This window comes from Halichoerus grypus, chromosome 9 (assembly GCF_964656455.1).
Source record: "Halichoerus grypus chromosome 9, mHalGry1.hap1.1, whole genome shotgun sequence".
In the NCBI taxonomy this organism is placed as follows: domain Eukaryota; kingdom Metazoa; phylum Chordata; class Mammalia; order Carnivora; family Phocidae; genus Halichoerus; species Halichoerus grypus.
The window spans coordinates 93231764-93250771 of NC_135720.1; the positions used below are offsets into that span (position 1 = coordinate 93231764).

General features: G+C 37.8%; 1 protein-coding gene and 1 long non-coding RNA gene across 5 annotated transcripts; both read right to left on the reverse strand.

Annotated features, from left to right (window-relative positions):
* Window positions 1-283: 283 nt before the first annotated feature.
* On the reverse strand, window positions 284-9593 carry LOC118551829 (uncharacterized). 2 transcript variants are annotated; one of them, XR_004925260.2, is made up of 3 exons: window positions 9526-9593; window positions 3916-4073; window positions 284-561 (listed from the first exon to the last, which is right to left on the reverse strand). It is a non-coding gene; the product is annotated as an uncharacterized LOC118551829 (long non-coding RNA). The 2 variants fall into 2 exon arrangements; XR_013441227.1 differs by lacking the exon at window positions 3916-4073.
* A 73-nt stretch (window positions 9594-9666) lies between these two features.
* Window positions 9667-18274, reverse strand: KIAA1586 (KIAA1586 ortholog). 3 transcript variants are annotated; one of them, XM_036117880.2, is made up of 4 exons: window positions 17975-18274; window positions 17340-17423; window positions 13588-13668; window positions 9673-12564 (listed from the first exon to the last, which is right to left on the reverse strand). In XM_036117880.2, the coding sequence occupies exons 1-4, from the start codon at window positions 17993-17995 to the stop codon at window positions 10390-10392; spliced, it is 2361 nt and encodes a 786-aa protein (XP_035973773.2). In that variant the 5' UTR covers window positions 17996-18274; the 3' UTR covers window positions 9673-10389. The 3 variants fall into 3 exon arrangements, with proteins under 3 accessions (XP_077911316.1, XP_035973775.2, XP_035973773.2); XM_078055190.1 differs by lacking the exons at window positions 17340-17423; window positions 17975-18274 and adding an exon at window positions 13027-13065 and having other exon boundaries at window positions 9667-12564; XM_036117882.2 differs by lacking the exons at window positions 13588-13668; window positions 17340-17423; window positions 17975-18274 and adding an exon at window positions 12688-13020 and having other exon boundaries at window positions 9667-12564.
* Window positions 18275-19008: the final 734 nt, after the last annotated feature.

Sequence of the window (19008 nt, forward strand, 5' to 3'; positions counted from 1 at the left end):
TTAACCATGGAGTCACCCAGGCGCCCCCAAAGTAAAAATCTTAATGAAACTATCATCTCCATGTAGCAAGTCCACAAAATACACATGCGGGAACTCATACATTAGTTTTTTTGTTTGGCACTTTTGCTGTAATACTTTTATATTGAGAATGTCTTTTCCCTTTAAAGAACATAAAAATATTCATCAATGTTTATTTTTCTTGTATAGCTTCAATTTTAACTCTTTACTCCATCTTTAATTTTTTTTCCTGGAATTTGGTTTGAGGTAGGAATATAACTTAAAATTTTTTTCATATACCAATTTTATTTTGGGATGGGGAAATGCATATTTCCAAAGTAAACATAATTCATGCTTATTTGGCTACTAGAAATTCTCTGGTTTGATGCATCTCTGATAATTAGGGTGGAATCTACATACAGCTTCTTCAGCAAGCATTTTGCTCCGTCAAGAGAACCAGTGATGTTATAGATGTCTCTATGCTCACAGCCGGGTTGCAGATTCTCCAACAAAATCCAATGTTAGATTTAGAACTGGACATGTTTTCTCAGGTACTTATAATACCTATAAAAAGTAAAATTTTAAAAATAGGGCAAACTTATGATATTGTTTTGTAATACTTCCAATAGTTGTATGTTATTTTTGTATCTACAAGTTTTTTGCTTAAAAATATAAATTGTTAGTAACAATTATTCATGAGGTAAGTTAGGAATTATATAATTAGAATTTCAACATAGAAAATAGTTAAAACATTTTACATTTAATCTTGTGACTTGAAAAAAATTTCAATAGGGAAGTTTAAAAACAAAAAGGAAAATGAACCCCCTCCCCCAACACACAGACTCAACATCTTAAAAAAATTATCAACAATTCTATCTGTCATTCTTCAGGTAACATTTATTGACTGCTTGTTAAGTGTCTGGAAATTTCCCAAGCCTGCCTTACCTCATTCAAAACTCAAAAAAACCCAATGAACTAGGTCAGCGGCAGAATTAGTACAAACCTAATAGTTTCCTTCATGGAAGGGGCCCCAGTAATATCTTCATGTTTATATGTTTTTGTAAAATTTGCAAAAATGTCTATTTCTGCCATAGTCAGTTAAGACCACTGTTTCTTTCCATTTTAGCTGCCCCTTGTTTGCATTTTCCCCTCCAGTTTTAACCCTGGGATGGCAGTAGGCATTTCTGAGATTTTGTTAAGGATTAGAAATATTTTTGTGCTTTGCAATCTCTTCCATATATAATTACATTATTGCTGGCCATCTCAGTTTGGGATATCTTCTAGGAATACTCTGAATGTGGTCAATTCAAAGAATATTTAAGAGCACTTACTCTATAGATTTGAATTCTTATAGCTCAGATATCAAAGAAACTCAATAGAGGTTTCCCCAAATTTGACAACAATCCTAAAAATTACACTGCATTACTAACAGACTTGAGAATTTGAAAGAAACCTCTGTAAGCTGTCAAAAATAAATACTTTGAATTATATATAACAGGGTAGTCATAATTTTGTGGTGTTTTTTCTTAAATAGCATTTGCCAAATTTAGTATGCAGTGAGCCCTATAAAACCTAGAACCATTCATGAGGTTATCATTTTTGTTGAAAGGTGAGTATATTAAAGTTAGATATCAGTCAAGAGGCACCTGGGTGGCTCATTCTGTTGAGTGGCCAGCTCTTGGTTTCAGCCCAGGTCATGATCTCAGGGTCCTGGGATCACCCCATATTGAGCTCTGTGCTCAGCTGGGAGTCTGCTTAGGATTTCTCTCCCTCTCCTCCTGCCCTCCCCCTGCTCACTCTAAAATAAATAAATCTTTTAAAAAAAGAAATATCAATCAACTCTCCAAAGTCATGCAAATATTAAAAGGTGAAATATATAAAATCACATTTTCACTCCCAAAAATATTGGATAGTAAATACAGAGAACCGTAAAATAGTGTTGGTTTATCTGTTCATGACAACCCTGTGGCCATGGCAATTTTGTTACCCTCTTAAAACTTCAGTTTCATTGTGTACCAAAAAAAAAAGAGAGAGAGAGAGAGAGAGAGATCCCACTAGATCATCTTTATTTTTTTAAAGATTTTATGTATTTAAGAGTGTGCAAGAGAAAGCACAAGAGAGAGCACAAGCAGTGGAGAGAGGCAGAAGGAGAGGGAGAAGCAGACTATCCTCTGAGGAGCATGGAGACCAATGCAGGGCTTGATCTCAGGACCCAGAGATCATGACCCAAGCCGAAGTCATACCCTTAACCGACTGAGCCAACCAGGTGCCCCTAGTGTTGCTAACTATTGATTTTTGTGTGTGTGTTCCTGGTTCTTGGAATGACATGTGATCTTTATTGAAACCTAGACATATGGGTTTTTATGTTATGAGACTCTAGATTATAAACTTTCTACTTAGTTGTTCTTGGACACCACTTTAGGAGCAGAAAGGGGATGTTGCTGCCTTGTTACTCCCAGGTGGTGAAGAAGTCCAGGCTCTGTAGTTAGCTTCTGTTAACACCTGAGGTGGTGAGGGAAGGGTTTCTTAATGCTGGGCAAAGGTAAAAGTCATGACTCGCCATTAGGTCTCCTCTGACAGAGCATCTCAGTGGAGTGGGTTTCAGGGTTAGGGGTACTTTATCATAAGTTGGCAAGGATAGAAGTCCAGGCACCCCACTTGGCCTTGGCTGCCTTGAGTGGGGGTGGGGCCACTATTTTTCCATAGTATTTGCCTGAAGTAGAGAAATTACTGTGTAAAATAATGTTTTTTCCCAATATTTTAAAAATTCTAATTATTTTTTAAATTCAATTAACATATAACATATTATTTGTTTCATGGGTACAGGTCTGTGATTCATCAGTCTTATATAATACCCAGTGCTCATTACAACACATACCCTCCCCAATGTCCATCACACAGTTACCCAATCCCCTCCCCCCTCCCCCCCAGCAACCCTCAGTTTGTTTCCTAAGATTAAGAGTCTCTTATGGTTTGTCTCCCTCTCTGGTTTCGTCTTGTTTCATAAAATAATATGTTTTGTCTCCCTAGCCTGCCCTTTCCTGATCCTTTGACTATGAGAGGGCAGGCATTTATTTTTCTGTCTGTGTCCATTGGCATTTCCAGGTTGCTAGTTTCTTCTGCTCCAAGCCTGAGATATATGAGGCAAATAGAAAAATCAGGGAACTCACCACTGTATGGTTCCGAGTTCTAAGACCCTTACCTGGTTTGCCTTCTCTCCATCTTTCAGTCTTATGTGTGGTTTTTTTGTTGTTATTTCTTTTAAAGATTTTCTTTTCTTTTTCTTTCTTTCTTTGAGAGAGCAAGTGCAAGCAGGGGAGGAGCAGAGGGGAGAGGGACAAGCAGACTCCCCACAAAGAGCGGAGCCCAAAGTGGGCCAATCCCACGACCCCAAGATCACAACCGGAGCAGAAACTGAGAGTTGGACGTTCAAGGGACTGAGCCACCCAGGCACCCCTATGTTATATATATATATGAGCCGAAGGCAGACGCTTAACAACTGAGCCACCCAGGTGCCCCACTATGGCTATATTTAAATCTGCAATTGTATTTTGTTTGTCTTGTTTTTTGTTCTTCTGTACCTTTTCCTGCCCTTTTTTCTGAGTATTTGAACATTTAACAAAATTCCATTGATCTGTTTTTTAATTGTAACTCTTTGAATTCTTTTTTAAATAGTTCTTCTAAGAATTAGAACATACAGGGGCACCTGGGTGGCTCAGTTGGTTGGGTGGCTGCCTTCGACTCGGGTCATGATCCCAGGGTCCTGGAATCGAGCCCTGCATCAGGCTCCCTGCTCGGCGGGAAGCCTGCTTCTCCCTCTCCCACTCTCCCTGCTTGTGTTCCTTCTCTGTCTCTCTCTCTTTCTGTTAAATAAATAAATAAAATCTTAAAAAAAAAAAAAAAAGAATTAGAACATACATTCTTGGGGCGCCTGGGTGGCTCAGTTGGTTAAGCACGTGCCTTCGGCTCAGGTCATGATCTCAGGGTCCTGGGATTGAGCCCTGAGTCAGGCTCCCTGCTCACCGGGGAGCCTGCTTCTCCCTCTTCCTCTGCTGCTCCCCCTGCTTGCGCATGCTCTGTCAAATAAGTAAATAAAATCTTTAAAAAAAAATACATTCTTAAACTTTGTTTCTACTTAGTTAATATTGTACCAGCTCATGTAATACACAGAAATCTTGCAACTATATACTTCCCTATTTTACCACCTCTACTTTTTTATGCTCTAGTACATCTGAAACAATGATATAACTTTTGCTATATTTTATTCTTTAAAATATTTGAAGTAATTGTGACACCCAATGTGGGGCTCAAGCGTATAACCCCAAGATCAAGAGTTGCATGGCATGCTCTACTGACTGAGCCACCAGGCGCCCCACTTTTGCTATATTTTAAAGAAATTAACAAGAAAATGGTCTTTTATATTTGCCTATTTACCATTTCTCATGCTTTTTGGCCAAATCTGCACCACTTCTCAAAACTACTTGAACTTAAAGACTACCAAAGTACACCATTGCCCCGTTTTGTGAATGAACACATAAATTACATATTAAGACTGTTCCTGACCTTTTTCATTAACTCATGACAAATAAAGAAATATCATTTGGAACGAATGTGCTTGGAAACTAAAACACAAATTTAAGTAATGAAACTGGGTGGCATGGGGCCCCTGGGTAGCTCAGATGGTTGGGCGTCTGCCTTCGGCAAGTCATGATCCCAGGGTGCTGGGATCGAGCCCCGCATCAGGCCCCCTGCTTCTCCCTCTCCTTCTGCTCCCCCTGCTTGTGCTTTCTCGCTCTGTCAAATGAATAAATAAAATCTTAAAGAAAAAAAAAAGAAACTGGGTAGCAGTACTGATGTTTGTTTTTGTTTTCACATTATCAGTTGCAATTTCTAAAAAATGCTACATATTCAACAAATTCTTGTTGAAATTCTCTGTCTAGGGGTACCTGGGTGGCTCAGTTATTTAAGCCTTTTTTTTTTTTTTTAAGATTTTATTTATTTACTTGAGAGAGAGAAAGGGAGAGAGAGAGAAACAGCATGAGAGGGGAGTGGGTCAGAGGGAGAAGCAAGGCTCCTTGCTGAGCCGGGAGCCTGATGTGGAACTCAATCTGAGGACTCCGGGATCATGACCTGAGCCGAAGGCAGTCACTTAACCAACTGAGCCACCCAGGCGCCAGCCTCTGACTCTTGATTTCGGCTTGGGTCATGATCTCAGGGTCATGCATTGGGCTTCACACTCAGCGTGGAGTCTACTTGAGATGCCCTTTCCCTCTCCCCTCCCCCCACTTGAGCGAGCATGCGAGCTCTCTCTCTCTCTCTCTGAGAAATAAATAAATAAATAAATGAAAATTCTCGGTCCAAACTATTAACACATCTACAATATTAAATAAAACAAGCAATATTTTCAATTCATTTTAAAGAATACCTCAGCATGTCTTCAAAGTAAATGTGAAAAGTTAATTAAGGCATACCAATATGTTTGAAATTAAAAGCTGTAGAGTATCTTATTTCTCTTAGAAGTCCACTGGGAAATAGAAATATTTGAAGATGTAAACAATTCATAAAAATTAACTGACATGTAGGAAACCTCACATACTAAGAAAACATTCACTGAGCTTCTCCTATGTGCTTGACATTAATAATCAGGGTTATAGACTCCTTTCAAGAAACTCACTATCTAGTAGGGGCATGCCTCCTTATAAGGGAATCAGAAAGGTTGAACTTTACTATCTTTAAGAAACTGAGAAACCAGTGAAGGATTTTCAGTAGTAGAGAAATATGGTAAATTTCATAGACTGGCTAACCCACTATCCATTCCCCTTTCTCTGTTGTCTACATTTACTGAAGAAACTAGGAAAGGTAAAAGTTCACATTCCAAGCCTCTCTTGCAGTGAGAGATGGTCATGTTAACAAAATTCTGGTCAGTAAAATATAAATCTACTTGCAAAGGTTTCTGGCAAAGCTTCTGATTTCCTGATGACTATCCACGGTTTGCTCCACCCCCTGCCTTCTTGACTTAACTCCGGTTATATCTAAAACTTGCCAGACATCCTGTAACCCTAAGGGCAAGACCAAAAGTGTCCCAGATAACACAGCAATGATGCCATTGAACTACTTAAGCAAAGCCTGCAGCCATCTCCAGATTTCTTATTCAAAATTATAAATCTATTTAAGTAATTTAAATTGGGCTTTCTGTTATCCGAGTCTAAATGTCTTTCTAACTAATAAAAATTGTAAAAATGTGTATTTTAGAATGCCATTCCTGAGTTAGTGTGGAGGATGGATTAAGAAGAGGGCAAGTATGAAGGTAGTGAGATGTGTTAGGAAGTTAAGGTACGCTAAGGAAGAAAAACAAGGGTCTGCCTGAACTAAGATAACTGCAGTGGGGATAATGAGGAAAATATGGATTACAGAGATATTGAAAAGATGGAAGAGACAGGGCAAAATGAAGAAACTCAAATGTCTTCTAAATTTCTAATTTGAGCAAATAGATGGATGGCTGTGCTGTTCTGAGACAAATATAGTGAGGGACTGATAAGTTCAGCTTTGGACATACTCAGTTTGATACCTATGGGATAATGTGAAAATGATGAGAAGGCAGTTGACTATGGTTCTTGAAGTCAAGAGTAAGGTCTGGATTGGAGAAATCCAGATTTGACAGTAACCATCATATAGGGTAGTACTGTCCAACAGAACTAATAATGTAAGCCACATATGTAATTCTAAAGTAAAAATAAATAGATATTAATTTTACTTTATTTAACTCAAAATAATCAAAATATTATTTCAACGTATTATCAATAATTAATGTGATAATGTACATGCTAAGTCTTTAAAATCTGATGTGTATTTTACACATAAAGCACATCTGTTAATCTGAATGCCTTTTTTCATCACAAGTACTTGATTTATATATAAATTTCATAAAATTTACAGTTGAAAAGTAGATTCATATACCCAAATTGTTCCAAACAGTTAAGTTTTCCAATAACTGAAAGAAAATAATTTTCCTTTATTATTTACATCCACATCGAAAAAATCCTGTTCATCCTTTTTAAAAAGAATTGATTTACTTTCAAAACAAAAGCGTATCAATTTGAAGACTGTATTTGTCTAAGTAAATCCAATAAATTTTGGGTCAGCTCAGTATTGTTAACATTGAATTCCAAATTAATGAGTAAATTTAAAAGCAAATTAATAAAACATTTTTCATATAATTTTATAGTAAATTTACATAACAATGTCAAATACAGTTAAAATCTTGTGCATGCTGATTCATATTAGAAAAATGTGTAAAATTATTATTTATTTTTTTAAGTTTCTATTTCAAAATAAATTCTAGTGCTTGTCTAAATAGGGCACAAAGCTTTTCCTTTTCCTTGGAGCTTCAAATTTAGGTCATTCATATGCCATATATTGGGGAGAAAACCACTATTTTTTTATTATTATGTTAATCATCATACATTACATCATTAGTTTTTGATGTAGTGTTCCATGATTCATTGTTTGCGTATAACACCCAGTGCTCCATTCAGTACATGCGCTCTTTAATACCCATCACCAGGCTAACCCATCCTCCCGCCCCCCCTCCCCTCTAGAACCCTCAGTTTGTTTTTCAGAGTCCATAATCTCTCATGGTTCATCTCCCCCCCCCTTTTTTTTTAAAGTAAGCTCTACACCTAATATGGGGCTCGAACCCACAACCCTGAGATCAAGAGTCACATGCTCCACCAACTGAGCCAGCCGTGTGCCCCCACCATTTTCTCCTTGATTATTAAGTATTTGGCTAGCATTTCTGTTGCTGCAAGAAAATCTTGAACTAGTGTTTACAGTAAGTTTTTTAGAATTCTTCCACAATTCAACCAACTAGCAAAGTACGTAAGATCACTAAACTGTCTTTAATTCTTTCAGCAATCCTATTAGCTGATGTTGATTCATAGCGTTTGCACTCATATGAACATTTAACTGTACCCAAGACACCTGTCATAGAGACCATTTCAAAAAATTGACAACTATCTTCAAAATGTATCATACAGGGAGCACCTGGGTGGCTCGGTCGTGAAGCGTCTACCTTTGGCTCAGTCACGATCCCAGGGTCCTGGGATCAAGCCCTGCGTCGGGCTCCCCACTCAGCGGGAGGCCTGCTTCTCCCTCTCCCATTCCCCCTGCTTGTGTTCCTGCTCTCACTACCTCTCTGTCAAATAAATAAAATCTTAAAAAGAAAAAAATGTACCATACAGGTAGAATGAATAAGGGGAATGTCTCGTTTAAAAATTTCAGTAAGATCTGACATTTTACCTAACCTACCTAGAATGCCATTTATTGTGTGAGAAGTAATTTTTTTTCTCATCTATCTGAAACTCCTCTAACAAATGTAAGAGATTAAAAAACAGCTACAGAGGGGCGCCTGGGTGGCTCAGATGGTTGGGTGTCTGCCTTTGGCTCAGGTCATGATCTCTGGGTCCTGGGATCAAGCCCCGCGTGGGCTCCCTGCTCAGCGGGGAGTCTGCTTCTCCCTATCCCTCTGCCTCTGCCTCTCCCCACTGCTCCTGCTCTATCTGTCTCAAATGAATAAATAAAAAGTTCTTTAAAAAAATAAAAAATAAAAAATAGCTACACAGGGGCACCTGGCTGGCTCAGTTGGTAGAGGAAACAACTCTTGATCTTGGGGTCATGAATTCAAGCCCCACTGTGGACACACAGCTTACTTTTAAAAAAAAAAAAAAAAAAGCGACACAAGTTTGATTTTTTTTAGGCCATGAATTCAAATTATTGCTTCATAAATGTTTAAGTCCTATGAGACAAAATGTACTCCAAGTTTTGATCTGCAGCTCTTATATTACATAACTCATCCAAAGAAAAATACTTATTTTTCAGATTTTGAATCAATTAATCTTTGATGGTTAGGAAGGTCCTGGATTCTACAATGTTTGGTTACTTAACTAAGGACTTCGTACTACTTCTTTTCTTTTTTTAAAGATTTTATTTGACAGAGAGAGAGAGAGAGACAGCGAGAGAGGGAACACAAGCAGGGGGAGTGGGAGAGGGAGAAACAGGCTTCCTGCTGAGCAGGGAGCCCAATGCAGGGCTGGATCCCAGGACCCTGGGACCATAACCTGAGCCGAAGGCAGATGCTTAACCGACTGAGCCACCCAGGTGCCCCAGGACTTTGTACTTTCTTAATAAACATTTTTAAGGCTTTAATTCATAATTTTCTAACAATTTCTATTACTGAAATACTTTATTATCTATTCAAAACCAGTTTTTTCATGTGAAAATCCAAGCTGTTTTATAGCTGGCTAAACTTATAATCAACCCTTTAAAAATTATTTAAAAATTTTTTTGTTCAACATTTAATTCTGATTTCAAGTGACTAAATTTAATTTTTTTTACTTTGAAAGATTTCATTCATTATGCATTTGCTGAAACCGTGTCAGAATTATCCACTTTACTGTCTTTGTTAAATAACAGTCTTTCTCAGCCACAGCCAAATGCAATTAACCATTCATCATGAAATGCATAACATACCTTCTTCCACTGTTTATTGTTCCAGTTGTAGTACTAGTTTCTGCATCTCTACTTCTTTTTCAGTATGCCTTCATTTTAAATAAAAAAATGTGCATATTCATGTCTGAACTAGAAAAATATTTAAAATAAATATTTCAATTTAATTATCAATTATGATTTACATTAAGTTATCACTGTAATTCCTATTGTCTATATAAAATACTCAGGTAAAGATGCTATGTTACATCCAATTCATAGAAAAAAATAATGTGCACTGAATCCATCTGTTGACACCAATTCACTGATATGTTTTTAAGTAATATTACACATGACACAGGAGTTTGACAGGCACACTGCAAGAATCATGAGCAAGGTAACAAGTTAAATGTATTTCTAAAAAAAAAAAGTTGAGTTAAAAATATTTTACACTGCATTTTTATAATTAAAATTAAATAAAAAATTAACTTAGTCCTACTGAGCTCATTTCAAGTGCGTAATAGCCACACATAGCTAGAGATTACTGTATTAGCACATACAGAAGTTATTATTAACAGCCAAAAGGTTTGCAGTTTTTATTCCATTTCTCATTTATTTCATATAATTTCCAGGGCTTTGAACTTTTGCATCCTTACTAAAAGGCAACAGAAATGGAAATGGTTGGATGTTCTATACAGGACTCCTTGTAATATGCACCATGGGCTACTCTAGGAGACATGGGCCAATCTCTAAAAAACTATATAGCTCCTAAAAACAATCAACTTTATCTCTTTGGAGAATGCCTTTGAAACGTGTTAATAAAAGTTTAACAATGGGCTTTCAAAAAAAATGTTTTATATATAAGATGTACAGCACACAATTTACAAATGGTAACATATATAATACCCTTTATTGTAAATTCCATATAGCCAACTGATTCCCAAAGAAGGCTTTTGTTGATTTTTGCCTAACTCTTGTATCTGTAGCCAACCTATGGTTACAATTTGACCAGGACTTTACAAATGGAGTTGCATCCCAATCTGCTAACTCCTTCCCCAATAAATTTATTGTCATTAGATCTGATATGTGATTGATTGTTAAACTATTTCTCACCCTTGTACAAATTATGTTCATTAAATTGAAACCTCTTTCAGCTTCAGCATTATTGATTGCAATAGTGTTAACTATCTTTTTAGCTTTTTGTATAGTTGTAGGAATCGAAACATTGTTTGATTTTATATTATTATTTACAAATTCCCGAAAATCATTCAAATCAATTTTGTATTTTAAAATTTCACATAGATGAAATAATTTTTTTTCACCAGCTATCCATGGTGAAGTTATTTCTTCATAAGGCCATGTAGAAGGTTCTAGCAAGTCAAAATAATTAAAAATACTTTCATCATGGTTTCTGTCAGATACAAGACGTAAATGCATGTGTTCAATTATATTTTCTATTAACATACTCCTAGGAAGAGCATTATATTTATTATTTTTATTAAATGGAATATCTTTAAACTTATCTGACTTAATCAAACCTTCAATTTGAGACTCATGCTTTCCAGTACCAATTTTTAAATTTTCCAAAGCTCTTATGGTACGTTTGATCAATTTTTGTGCTTTCTGAATGTTAGTTGATCTGGACTGTAATGCAGTTGAAAGTAGTGAAAATTCTTCAAGAATGTCAATCATTAAAGCAAGGTCTTGCAAAAAATGAATGTTAGCTAATCTCTTTGCCAAACCAGAGTAAGAATCAGAGAAATGCATATATAGTACAGGATATGCATGCCATACAGCAGTAGCAGCTTGTAAACTACATGCCGCCCATCTTGGTCCCATTACCCGCCCAATTTTAATAATTTCAATTTCAAGATCTTTAGCTACAGTTTCTAAAAGCCTGTTTTGATTTTTATTAGACTGGTGATAAATGGAATAAATTTTATCAAGAAATAGTTTAAAATGATTAACTTGTTTTATTTCAGATATTGAATCATCAAGTGACAATTGCAATCGATAGTTTAAACAGTTCCAAATAATGATTTTAGGAAAATTTTCTAACAACTTTGTAGCTACTCCAGACTTTTTCCCCAGGATTGTATTAGCACCATCAGAACAAAATGCAATTAAATTTGCTTTCAAATATTCATTAGTAAAGCCACAATCATTTAAAGAACTCAGTATTGTATTGAAAATACACTCTGCTGAAGTTGACACCAATTCTTTTAAAGCAACAAATAACATAACTGGTGCAGGAGCCGACTGAACTGTGCACTGGAGATAAATCACTAGAGTGCTTTTCTTCGAAACTGTAGATGCCTCATCAATTATGATGCAGATTTTGGCATTCTCTTCTATAATATTCTTAAATATCTTCATTTTCATTTCTTTTGCAATATGTTCTGCTATTCTTGTTGCACTGTATCGTGTATTTAAACAGTTGACCTCTCCATTTTTCTCTTGTAATTCTATTGCCCCCTCAATATCAGATAAAGGTCTATTATGTTTTACTAAACTGTAAACAGTATTGAAAACTTTTACTGTAGCATCAACATTTTTATTATTTTGTTTATGCACTAAATCAGAAATTGAGTCATTAACTGATTCCTTTAACAAATCCTGAATTTTACCATGGGCTTTAGAAACATCGTGTTCCCTAATTTTTTTCCGCAGAGAAGCCTGTCTAGTAGTTTTATTACTGCCATTAGGGGTTACTAAATATGCAATCCATTCCTTGGACACGTGGACATGCTTTTCTGCTTTCGATCCCAAGTGCCGAACTGTTGAACAATCCTTACATCCTAATCTACCTTCTTTTATTTCAAGCCATTTGTACTGTTCTGTAAACATAAATGCTTGTTTTTCATTCCAACAATCTGGAAGCACAAGATTATCTGTTTCTTCCTTTGATGAACATGATGGATTTTCTTCAATGATTGGTTGTTCAACATATTTGAAATTTGATTCCTTTGACTTAGACAATCCACAATGATTTTTGCTATTACTTTCTGTGTCTGTTTTCACCTTCTTCACATTTAAAAAACGCAAAAAATCTCCCTGCCGTTTTGGCATTTTAGGGAACAGAATCTGAAAAATAATTTTACATGTATAAGTAAAGTTCTTGACAACACTTTAAAGGTTAATGTAAAAATTTCTGTTAATGATTTCTTTATATAATTTTAGAAATAAATTTTGAATTAAAATACTTACGTTGATTTTCAATTTGTACCTACAACTTCAATATGATTTGCTATTTGTTGAAAAATTCACTATCAGTTTTTTATAAAGTTTATTTTTTTAGTAATCTCTACACCCAATGTGGGGCTTGAACTCACGATCCTGAAATCAAAAGTTGCATGCTCCTCCTGAGTCAGCCAGGCGTGGTTTTAAAAATTTCATAGCCAATAATGTCACGAAATCGAATGTTTGATTAACATCCAATTGAACAAAGAAGTTGCTCATGATTTACAAATGAGTATAGTTTCAATGTGAAAAGTGGTTAATATTTTCATTTAATAAGATGAAAAGTGAAGAAGTGAAGATGTATACCAGAACTCCACTCGCTCATCAATGACATCAACATCTTTCCTGACTCAAAGAAGAGTTTTCAAGTATTACAAGGTTTCCTCAATTGTTCATATAGCACACAGTCCAGCAATTTAGAGATGTATCACATTTTTAGGCTTAATCTGAATTAACATTTTATCCACCACTTTCTTAAGCTTAGATAATTAATAAATAATAAATCAAGCCCCTATCTGTAGTTTGACGTTTACCTTGGTGTAAATATTCCAATCATGTTGCAGGAGCATGCGGTTATATAGTATTTCTACCACTCAGATACAATAGGTGTAAATAACCTCAAATTAAGATATGATTTTTGAATATTTACTACCTTAAATGTAATAATTTATTTCCTTGTAACTTTATATACTTCAATTTTTAATATATACTTTAATTTTTAATAATGGCTATGTTTAACATATCAGCTCACAAAATCTTTTTCTCCTGAAAATCTTACAATCAGTTCTTGCAAGCCAGTTCAAGCCACCTCCAACATACTTTGCACTTAATGACAGAACTGAAAAACCACAAATATAATATACTTACATCACTATGACAGGTGCTAGGCTCTTCATTATCACCACAGACCAGATCAATGTATTCAAGAACACTTTTTGATGGTCCTTCCTAAAAAGCAATTGAGCAAATTTACAAGTCATGAAAACCATTCAAACCACACTTGCATTTACAATCAGTAGGTTTTTGTTGTTGGAATTAGCAAGACTTTCTCCTTCCTAAGGAGGATTGCAGGTGGCACAGAATAATCAGAAACAAAAGGAGCACAAGAGTAGATGAATAAGTAATGATGACAAAACCGAAAGAGAAACTAAATCTACATAGAGGAATAAAACCATGTGGATTCCTTTGGAAATGGAAAATAGTACAGGAATAGTATTAAAAAGACACATCATGGTACTTTATTCTTTAACTGGATGACTATCAATAATCTTTTAGATATCTAAGCTCAAAATCAGAGTTCTTAAATAGCTCTGCTTTATCCTCCGTATCCTTTCACAACCAAACATCAAGCCCTGATTTTCTCAATTCTTTACCTATATATACTACCTACAGAATACACCAGGCCCTAAATACCTGGATCAAAAACCTAGATTTTACTCTATAGGTAAATGAACCAATCAATAGTGCTGAGATGGGAATAACATTAGAGCTGTGGTTCAACATTAGGAAAGTATGAAGTATGGGAAGACTAGTAACAAGATAATCCAGACAATAGTAATGTAGTACTAAGATAGAGTGAAGGCCAGAAGAACAATCAGGAAGTACACTCTTCTGTATGTATATTACAATAAAATCTGTATCAAAGGTAAGGGCTCTTTTTGTACCTACAAATTTTTATCATTCCTTTCTTTCAGCATATTGTGTTTATTTAGCTACATGCACGCATATATGTATATGGCAGAACACAAAGAGGAAGCTGTGCTATAATGCAGACTGAAGGCTGGAAAGCGATTTATAGGAAGACTAAGGAACCCATAATAGAATACATCAAGTAGTAACTTTTTCTATCTGAAGAACCCTCAAGCAGAGAACTGTGCCCAGCAGCATTTCATCTTTACTGGATGGTACTATTAAAAAAAGAGAAATAGGCATACCCTGGTAGAGCCCAGCATAGGATGGGGTTACAAAGGGAAATAAATTCTGTCTCTGAGTATATTTTAAAGTTGAATTAAATTATCAGTTTTTTTCTGTGGAACCATTTAAATGCAATAGGGGCGTGGCTGGCTAGCTCAATCGTAGGAGTGTGTGACTCCTGATCTCGTGTTGTAGGTTTGAGCCCCATGTTGTATATAGAGATTACTTAACAATAAAATCTTAAAAAATAAATAAATAAAATAAAGGCAGTAGGAATATTTTTACTCTCTTCTTTCTGATACTGAATTCCATTTAGAGTATACAAGCATACCTCTGAAATATTATAGGTTCGGTTCCAGACCACTATAATAAAGCGAGTATCACAATAAGAGTGAATCAAATGAATTTTTTGGTTTCCCAGTGCATATAAAAGTTATGTTTATACTATAGTCTATTAAGTACGTCTAAAAAAATGTACACAGCTTATTAAAAAAAATACTTTATTGCTAAAAAAAAAATGCTAACCATCACCTGTGCTTTCAGTGAGTTATCACTGATCATAGATCACCATAACAAATACAATAATAATGAAAAAGTTTGAAATATTGTGGGAATTACTGAAACGTGACAGAGACACAAAGTTAGCAGATGCTGTTGGTAAAATGGTGCCAATTGACTTGCTTCATAGAGGGTTGCCACAAATCTTCGAAAACAGTATTTGTGAAGAACAATAAAATCTAGTGCAATAAAACCTGGAATGCCTGTATAATTCACTTCTCTTTATGAATCTATCAAATATTTGATCCTCTTTTTGGAAACAAGGCTAAATTAAATAAGAGGTTCTATCAAGTTGGATGTACAAAACTCTGGATGCAAACATACAAAAGATTCTCTGTATTTAAAATTAAATTTAAATTAAGAGAATTTTATTTATTTTTGAGATTTTATTTATTTATTTGACACAGAGAGAGAGACACAGCTAGAGAGGGAACACAAGCAGGGGGAGTGGGAGAGAGAGAAGCAGGCTTCCTGGAGAGCAGGGAGCCCGATGCGGGGCTCGATCTCAGAACCCTGGGATCATGACTGGAGTGGAAGGCAGACGCTTAACGACTGAGCCACCCAGGTGCCCCAAATTAAGAGAGTTTTAAACTTCAACTGAAGAAAAGCTGATATGTTAATTAAGAATTTTTAATAGTTTATTCCACAGTTTTACACAAACTTACACCTATTTTTCCAACCTTAATCTTGTAGATTCTGTTTCTCAAAGGCACATGTCATAACACCTATGTCACTCCTAGTTCTAGTTGCACAAAATATCATCCAGTTTATAATGTCCCATTCATTTGTTTCTATACCACAGTCAGGAGGAACCAAAACTATTTTGCCCGAAGACCCATGAAATATTCCTTCCAAATGCTTTTCATTACAAAAAAACCCCACAAAAACCAAAAAACCACACTGTGGCTCTTCAATTTCCATAGCTACATCACTTACTCTACAACACAGGGAAGCAGAATCAGCATAAAACCTATCTTGGCACCCCCAAATTTATAAGGCCCCAAGTGTCAAAAAAAAGAAAATGGGGGTTATCATACGTACTGTTAATGGGGAAGAATGTCAAGGAAATGATCTTGTAAAGAATTTCCATATGACCCTACTAGAACAAGAAACAACATCCTAACACCACAACATTTAAAGAGGAGATTTTATTTGATTTAGAAAACAGTTGACATTTGGAAAAAAAATTGGTTTATCAGGTTGCCCTAAACCTATAGCAATTAACAAACAAACATGAAACTGCCACTCATTTAAAGAAAAATTATACACCTTTAACAGCAAACCTCAACTAATCACTGGTTTGGAGAAGTTTTTAGCTGGCTAAGATACCACTTTAAACAGAACCTTTGTTTTGGGTGAAAACCATCCCAAAATACATCATAACCCCCTCCCCGCTAAACCAAGGCTTTACAAAGCATGGTTCACAGATTCATATTTCCTTTCATTTGTTCCACAGTGAAGATTCCTGGGTCCCACCTGCAGATTCTGATTCAGTCGGTGTGGAGTGAGGCCCAGGAATCTGCACATTTACACTTCCTAATGCTGAGAGACCACTGTCCCAAAGGGAAGGAAGTCTGAAAACCATGTGTGTTCCTGGTGATGCAGGGATCTTCATTATGAACACCAACTCTTGCACTATGCTGTAACATGATGATCTCAGACGTTGGTGAAGTCTTCAAGCTATTTGCCTTCATGTTATGAAGCTACAGAACACTCAGATTTTGAGTTCTTGCAACCCTTCTTGTTTTCTACCTCCTTCCTCATCATCAGCCGACCCTTCCCTCTAACCTGCAGGTCATTTCTGAAAGGACGCTCTTGCCCTGCTTCCACACACACTCTAAAAGACCAGAACTTTGCCTAGATGAAGTAAGTATAAAATGGCGCTCAGGAAGGCACGAGAAGCGTGATTCAATGCGCAACATGTCCTTTCGGGCACAGTCTTTGCGGTGGCCACTGTAGGTGCTCAGAGACCCCCCCCTTCGGGAAATGTCCTAATCCTATGCCACGCTCCCCAGTGTCTAGTACCTGCGAGACATTCATACCTCGCTGCTGAATGATGAACGGGACAGGTGAGGTATCATCACATAATGGCTTACCACGCATAGGTTTGGGATTCTGGGAAAAACCCGAATATCGTTGCTACTTACACTGACAAACTGAATGTCATCTTCGTTTTCATCCGTTGTTGCCTCAGATGCCTCAGGCCCGGCTGGAGGGACAGACTCTATTATCTATAAAGATAAGGCAGAACATGCTTATCTATATACAGCCACATACTTGCAGGAAGAGATTTGTCCCAAAAGCAACGAAAAAGGAAGAGCTCTGTAACACAGCAAGCTCTTGAGAAAACCGAACTGAGCACAACTGCATGCAAATCCGACCAAGAACAGGACTCGATGGAGTCGGCTTATGGCTCTGCAGACGTGGAGCCACAGGGAGCCGACGCCGAAAACGACTTACCTGCCCCTGCGAATTCCCCAATCTCCTCCAGGAGGAGGGATGCACGCACACCGCCGAAGAGCGAGCCTGTCTCAAAATGTCGCTCTCACGGCCAGAGCAGCCGCAACAGCGACCTCCGGGGCCGGCGCAGGGGGCCGGGGGCGGCCGGGCGGCCATTGTTACCGCTGGTTCCTCGTTCAGACCCGCACCAGGCCCGAACGCTGGGCTCGGCCCGAGACGCGGAGGCTATCGCCCCGCCGCGCACCAGGCCTCACACTCGACAAAACACAAAGCCCTTCCCGGCTCGGCTGAGAATGCCGCGGCCCAACGCTCGACCACTCACCTCCGACCCCGGGTCTCCCATTTCTCCGACGGCCTAACTGACAGCACCACCGCTCCTGCGGCCCCCGCCGCCGCCGCCGCCGTCGCTGCTGCCCCCGCTGCAGCCGCCTCCACCGCCGCCGCCGCCACGACTTCCCTTCCCGCCCAGCACCGCTTCGCGCCGCCGTGACCCGCCCCTGCGTGAGCGCCGACGCCGCCGACGCCACCGACGCCGCGGGCGGAAAGAGGTGTGAAACCGCTTCAAAAGGAGAAGCCGGCTCTGGCCCGCTATCCCCCGGAGCTTCTTTCTCACAGTCCCGGCCTGCCTTCCCCGGGCCGCGCAGGATGCTGGGAGTTGTAGTTCTGCTCGTTCCTGAGCCTGTGCCGCGCCTAATTGAAGAGTGGAAAGGGACTCTCAGCGAGGCGCTTGCGTTCCTCTAGGCTGTTACTGTGCTAAAGTAGTGTAATAGATGACCTTTCTCTCTCAATCACTCTGTTTTCTTCTCCCCACCTTTCTTCTACTTTTTCCTTTTCTTTTTATACGAACATTGGTCTAGATAATCTAGATCAGTGGTGATAAAATGCTCTTTCATAGTTTGCTCAGATACTTCCTTACCAAAACAGTGGCCGACTTTTTTCAATATTTACACATGAATGATTGTTAAGAGATACAGTTTATGAAAACAAATGTTTACTGACGATATTTTTAATAAAGATTTTATTTATTTGAGAGAGAGCACAAGTGGGGGTGGGGGGGCAGGGAGAAGCAGACTCTCAGCTGAGCAGGGAGCCCCAGGTGGGGCTCATCCCAGGACTCTGGGATCATGACCTGATGGAAGGCAGATGCTTAACCGACTGAGTCACCCAGGCGCCTCCTGGCGATACTCTTTTAAAGCTTTTTCTCCTAGCATATCCGCCCAAGGTCACCTGACAAATCTGTAGTCCCACAAAATCACCTTTATGATTTTGGCTGTGGCCTACAATGAGTGAGATCACACAACAGAGGAACAATGAGGCATATCACAAGACAAAGGAACAGAGTTATTAGGAAATTTT